The sequence below is a fragment of the Oryza brachyantha genome, chromosome 3 (genome assembly GCF_000231095.2).
Source record: "Oryza brachyantha chromosome 3, ObraRS2, whole genome shotgun sequence".
In the NCBI taxonomy this organism is placed as follows: Eukaryota; Viridiplantae; Streptophyta; class Magnoliopsida; order Poales; family Poaceae; genus Oryza; species Oryza brachyantha.
Genome location: NC_023165.2, coordinates 668,330 through 675,000, shown reverse-complemented (window position 1 = coordinate 675,000; position 6,671 = coordinate 668,330). Strand labels below are relative to the sequence as shown.

At 42.2% G+C, this 6,671-nt stretch overlaps 1 protein-coding gene across 1 annotated transcript; it reads right to left on the bottom strand.

Moving 5' to 3' along the window:
• Positions 1 to 342: 342 nt before the first annotated feature.
• Positions 343 to 4,531, bottom strand: LOC102714165 (mitochondrial inner membrane protein OXA1-like). Its single transcript, XM_015834257.2, has 9 exons — positions 3,960 to 4,531; positions 3,774 to 3,864; positions 2,995 to 3,039; positions 2,054 to 2,112; positions 1,784 to 1,859; positions 1,535 to 1,666; positions 1,335 to 1,442; positions 856 to 910; positions 343 to 750 (listed from the first exon to the last, which is right to left on the bottom strand). Exons 1-9 carry the CDS (start codon positions 4,451 to 4,453, stop codon positions 530 to 532), a joined length of 1,281 nt encoding a protein of 426 aa, XP_015689743.2. The 5' UTR covers positions 4,454 to 4,531; the 3' UTR covers positions 343 to 529.
• Positions 4,532 to 6,671: the final 2,140 nt, after the last annotated feature.

The following is a 6,671-nucleotide window of genomic DNA, read 5'->3' as shown; positions in this document are numbered from 1 at the left end:
AGATTCATCTATTAATTAATAAATATTTATATAAGTCTAGATTCATAGACACCCATATAAATATATAATGCTAAAAAAATCTTACTTATGAAACGAATGTGGTAGAACAGGATTGCCTCAAAGCTGGAGGTCATTTAGTTTTGGCTGGAGCAGGACTTGTACGCATGTGAGGCCTGTTCTAGCTGGGCCGGAACGGGAGAGCGATTTTGTTCAGCCATCCTGTTACTTGGACTGCATTTCACAGCAAAGCCTACTAGATTGTTTCACCTGTCTTCACTCTTCTTTCTGGAGATGAAGACAACAATGCTCCGTTGTAGCCATTTGACTTTGTGAGATCAGAAGGACGGGAAGGATGATTCTTAAAATCGGTATATAAATAAACTGGTTTTACAAGCCACCGGTTACTCTGGTTTATTTCACTCCGGATGGCAGTGGCATCATAACAGTAAAAAATGATAGCCTTTTCCACCTCAATTGCCGATAAAAAACCAGCATGCAATATACTTTAGTAAAAAAAACACAAATGCCTTTAGTCTTGAGATTCACGTCTCGATTTAGCTCTGTTTTCAAGATCACTGAACCGCTGGCTTAGAACAGAATTTGATCGATCAGAATCTGCAGTAGGAGAGCCAACTGCAGGTATTGACTTGGATCCATCGAAAAGGTTGAAGGTTGGTTGTTGTGCAGGTGCAAACACAGTATCCATGGGAGGAAGATCTAAGTAACTTCTTACGGCTGGATTCCGAAGAGCTGAACCAAACGTAAGAAATGTTTGCACGTTAGGAAGAATGACACCACGGAAAAAAAAAGAGCATGTGAATGCATATGGGATCTCAATAATGAAAAATTACTTACCAAAACCATACCCAAGAGAGAACAAGTTCGATGTGACCCAGTAAAAGAAAATTGCCTACAGAAGAAACGAGAAGCTGAGTACCATCTATTTATGTTTGTGTTTATTGACCACGAAAGACGGTTTTTATACAAGGCCAGCCTTTTGTTTTATTGGAGCTATACAGTATTTGCTAAAAAGTAATAACCTCGTGCAAAAATTAAGGCCAAACTGCTTCCCAGTTAGCATTCTACTCTCCGTTAATGCAATTTTATGGTGACTGTATTATTCAGTACTACTAAGATACTAGTATACTACAAACTAAAATGTCGATATATCTGTGGCTCAAATCTCATGAGCACTTAGTCCAACTTTGACCTGACCCTAGGATGATGAGTATGAGACCATATTGACTCTTGGGGTGTTTGGGTTAAATTTCAAGCTTCGGAATGTAGAAATTAGCATCTCCAAACTCTGACTGTGAATACTTAATAGTTCATACCTTGGGAAAGCTCATTGTAAATGGAATAGTCAAAACAGCCATTACTCTAGAGAAATTCTTCATCGTCTTCAGCATAGGATTTCCCTCCATGCCATCTTGCATATTTAACTGAAAACCACAGCACAGTTTCATAATTACACATTTATACAATAACATAAGATGTATTAATTGTGTTTGCCAAATGCAGACCTACATCATACCTCTACTGTAGCCAGGAAAGTAAGTGATGTCAAAACTGGGAGAATCAAAAGCTCATCAGGAGTTGTCAAATCAGTGAACCAATATATCCCACCTCCTTTGAAAGAGGGGACTTTCTCAACCATGTTTGAGATCTGAAATTGGAAACAATAACACATGCTAGAAGTTAAACATCAGGTAAATGTTATTGCAAGGTGGATCACGGTATGGCATTACTAGGTAAAAGTTGCAAGGAAGTGGTGTGAACTTACGGCAAAAAAAAAGCTCATGAATATAGGTCCTTGGATGAAAAAACCCTTTAATGGTGTCAGTGGAGTTACACCATGCCTGGAGACAACCAAGAATTTTAAAAGGATGAAGATATTTCACTACCACTACTTATCTGGAAAATAAAAGGTTAGGAAATACTGAAGTGGCAAAGACACGTTTTGCAAGATGTGTAAATGCTGAAAAGGCATGGGCTAAGAGGCAAAAAAAAAAAAAAAACCAAGATAAATGAAAATCAACAAGTGAATGCATACCTTAGGAATAGCTCACTCAATTTCTTTTTTCCAATTAGCATTGACTGGGGATCAGTTGACTGAAAAAAGGAAACAGGATTGGTTATATCACTGAAGTTATTTAAGAATGTATTTCAAAAAAAAAAGATTTAACATTCCTGCAAAAATCTATTGAATCAATGTTGTCCAATACACAAATACGCCTTTTTTTCCTTCCATTGTGCCATATCTTGGTCATTGCAGGAATGGTTGATTACCCTCCTGGCAGCTAGCCAAAGGAGCTGGCCAGAACAGCACATATTTGCCTACCATCTACCAAGGGTAAGTATTTAGTAAAGCTAAAAAAATTTGCACTGCCAAGAAAAATAATTGCCCAGATGAGCAAGGCAGCTCTCCAGTGGAGCTCAAAACATTTCAGTGCTCCTCGCTTTTGTGGCAGTTTGATTCTCTACCACATGGTTTCAAATAGATAAATACAGCATTTTAGGACATTATTACACTTCCTACAAAGAAAGTATGCAAGAATGCACTTTTAAAGAAAAGGACCAAAAACCTAGCCTACTAACCATGCTTCCTTCATTTGTTACTCATGTGCTGTGTTTTTTATTACCATAAAAACAAGTTGAAACTTGAAAGAGATCCAAACAAGCACAATTAGACAGCGGAAGAATGTTAATGGCCCCGATTGGCTGATTATATGTCTAGCTAGTCAAGATCATAGAAGATAACTAAGCTACCAGCTACCAAGAGCATTTGACATCTATATGCCCTTTGAAACCACACAGTAGTATGAGTTACCATATTAGAGGTAACAAACACAAGCACAAAGATATCTCAAAAGATATAAAACTACATGGCTAGCTTTTGTGTGCATGTTCAATTAGCATACAGTGACTACAAATAGCATGCACAAGGTATAACATACAAAATGAATAATGAATTGAACAGAAACAAAAGCTTACAGTTTGCATCTCCAAATTAATGGCTTCAATTTCTGGTCGCATTGCCTGCATGATATAAGAATTCTAACTGAGGAAATGCAACTAATAATCTTGCAGCAAAAATTCAGTGTTGTCTTGAGAACCGCATTGGTATGACTACTCATAAACAATCTACATGTAATCTCAAAGGAGCACATATTGAAAAAAGTACACAAACCAACTCATCCCCACTTGACTGGGAAATACCTACATAATTTCCATGCCATAAAGAAACAGGCACTCGAGACACTACACTTACCATTTAGCAATAGTGACTGCATCCAAGCACGGTATAAGTGATTAAAATTAATAAGACAACACGTCCAGCCAGAGCAGGTAACTAATTCTAAGCTTGGCTTGGGGTAAAAGGACATGCAAAATTACTGTCCTGGCTGGCCGTTCAGGGCTCCGAAGCTCTGGCGGCTGGGTCGTTCACGAGAAGTGCATGACACTTTCATTAATAAGTTTAGTGCCTATGAGTTTGTTTTGGTCAGGACTTTCATCTTGACCTCTTTTACTTCTACTTCATTTTCTACTAAATGAAATGACACACATCTCTCCTGCGTAGTCCAAAAAGGAAAAAGAATTTGTGGAGAAGAACCTGACGTGTTCAACAGAAATTGCACATAACCACATTCCAGGTTCAAACTTGTCAAGTTAACAGTTTGCACCTCTCATAAAATACCATGGCAGCAATTGAGTAAATTTTGACTAGGGGCAGAAAATATTGGTAGCTAAAATGCACCCCCATGAGTCGTTACATTTAACTTCACCGTAGACTTCATTTGGTTCAGCATCAATGGGACAGTTAGCGTCCGGATCAACACTGTCGTCAGCGCAATACAAGCCCACCTACAGATTATCCATCGATGCAGTAAACAAAACACAGTTTACATAGAGGTTATCTCGATCAAGTCCAAAGCTCAAAACAGCGTCAACGAGGTTACCAGTTCAGCTCCGTCAAGGAATGGACGCCGTCAATGAGGTGCTGCAGGGCGGCGACCGGTGCAAACGAGTCAGCGGCTGCAGCAGCCACCTCCCCCGGGAACGGCGCCGGGACAGCGACGGGGATGGACGATGCGGCGTCCGCGAGAACGTCCGCCGCCGGGACAGAGACCGAGGATGCGGCGTCCGAGAGGACGTCGGCGGAGGGAGGGGGCGTGGTGGCGGCGGCGGCGGAGGAGGAGGAGGTGGAGAAGTTGCGGTGGGCCGCGTGGCGGAGGCCGAAGGGGAGGGCGAGGCTTAGCGCCTGGGATCTCGACAGCGAGCGGGGCGCGGAGGGGAAAGGCGGGGGTTGGGTAGTGGGCGGGAAGGAGGGCGAGGGGTCCTCGGAGTGGTCGTGGTGCTGGGAGGGTACGAGGTGGGAGACGGCGGGGTGGAGGCGGCGGGTGAGGTGGCGGGAGAGGCCGGAAGCGAGGCTCCTCCGCGCCGAGAAAGCCATGGCGGCGGCGGCGGCGGCGGCGGGCGGCGAGATCTCTCGAGAGGGAGAAGAGAGGCTTAACTCGAAGGCGAATATTCCCCCACCACTCCCGGTACGCTGCTACTGACACCTGGGCCCCACGCTCTAGTGTAAGATGAAATCAAAATGGGCCTAGATTAGAGGCCCATCTTGAAAATACCTTTTCTTACACGTAACTAGGGCTCCACGAGACCACGAGTACATGGGCCCTTCGGCCCTCTCATGACACAGTTCTACAGAGAGATTACGAACTGATTATTCCTGCACACAAGTAGTATTATTCAGTTTTTACACAATATTTCTCTGTTCTTCTTTTTCTTTTTGGCGTTAAGAAAGATATCTCTAGATTACATGAAAATGTGATACAGCATGACACTGTAAAATGCCAAACTTCTCTTGCATCGAGTTATCTCTATCCATGTTTTATCCGCATTTTTGTGTTTCAATTTGTAACAGCCTGAAGCTTTTTTCATGGAGATCACAGGGATTAGCTGCTGGGCCCGTGGGGTCTCTTGAGGCCCTTTGGCAAGACTACACACTGCTCCCAACCAGTGCAGCAGGCCAGCAGCACAGCTGTGTACGTTCACCCATTCTTTCTGTCCCCTTCTCACGCTCATCACTCAAAACTTTGTCGTTCGTAGCAGGTCGACAGGCAGATTCTCTTGCTGAAAGACTTCGACTTGTCCATCTCATCTCATGGCTCATGTTGTACTGGCTCACTTCATTGTACTGACATCTCACTCCCAGTCCTCTACTGTACACTACTTTACTTCTACAGTCTTATGCAGCATTGAAGAGAAGAATGCCTGTATACACAAGAGCCTTCTCTCTGTTACACAGTTTACTCCTCTATACACTTGTGCAGTGACAACAGAAATACAGTAAGAAAACTACTGTCTTGTTCTGTCTTTCTTTCCTCGTGTAGTTCTGTAGTAGTAACAGTGACTTGTTGACCTCTATCCTTGTTCCCCGGACAGAGTTAACTCCTACTTCTATACTGCAAATTTTTTGATGACTTTATTCAAAGAATTTACATGTCTGCTTTGGATAATGAGCCTGTAATAGTCAAAGCAAACGAACTTGCACAGTCGATTAATTGTGAGCATCGTGCGAGCCAGACAGAGAAGGTTGGACTTGTGAAGGTATACTTCACGGAATATTAGGTTTCTCAGACAGGAGTTAATTAATCAAGCATGTGATAAACAATGATCTCGCATCTTTCCCCACACGTAGCTAGAACAACGGACAACGAAGCATAGGGTACCCTCCTAATCCAATACTCCTTCCGGTTCAAAAATTCTACTCGTTTAGGACATAGTTTAGTATACCAAGATGTGATTAATTTAGGTTTAGTCTTCCATGTTTGCCCTTATTAAATATATCTCGGGGTTGTTTTCATAAAACAACTGCCCTCCCCCGGATTGGCTAGCCTAGTGAGTTTGGTTTCTTGGGGTTGTATGTTTGAATCCTGCTTTGCATATTTTTTTTGGTTATTTTGCATGGCGCTGCTTTTCTTTTCGTTAGCGCACACCGTGCATACCGCTCTGGTATTTTGCATGCAGTGTTCGCGCCATGCATTTGCTCCATTTTTTCGTTCCCGCCGTGCGTGCGTACTTTTCTTTTCACCGCGTCCTCCCTATGTGTTTTCATCGTAGTCTATTTAGACGCGAAGAAAGCAGGCGGCCAGCAGTGCATCCTCCGGTGCATCTTCCAGGGACTGGAAATGGCGTAGTTTTTTTCAGCTTTTGATCTCAACCTGGAACCTCTGGAGGTGGAACAAGACAATGGTAATACTTTACTTCTTCTTCTTCTTTCTTTAGTTCCGATGCAACCATCATTTCAGCATGTCATCAGTTCTTAGTTTTCTTTAATAGGATTTGATTTAAACATGGAGGCACAAGATGATGATTTCATCGATTTGAACTTGCCACTAGATGATGGTGCCATCAATTTTGAAGCACCTCAATATGGTCAATTTGTTATTTAAAATTTTTTTATCATACTTTTGGTAGTAGAACCGGCTAATATTCAGTCTTGCAGGTGGATTTAACCTTTACTTTGAACATGATGCTATGGACTTGACTCATGAATTAGAAATTGAGGCAGCGGATCAAGGTTTCTATTTTGAACTTGCCTATTTTGCTTTTGATTTGTATTTTTTTTTACTTGTGTTTGATTGGCATGTCTTTTTCTGCGCTTA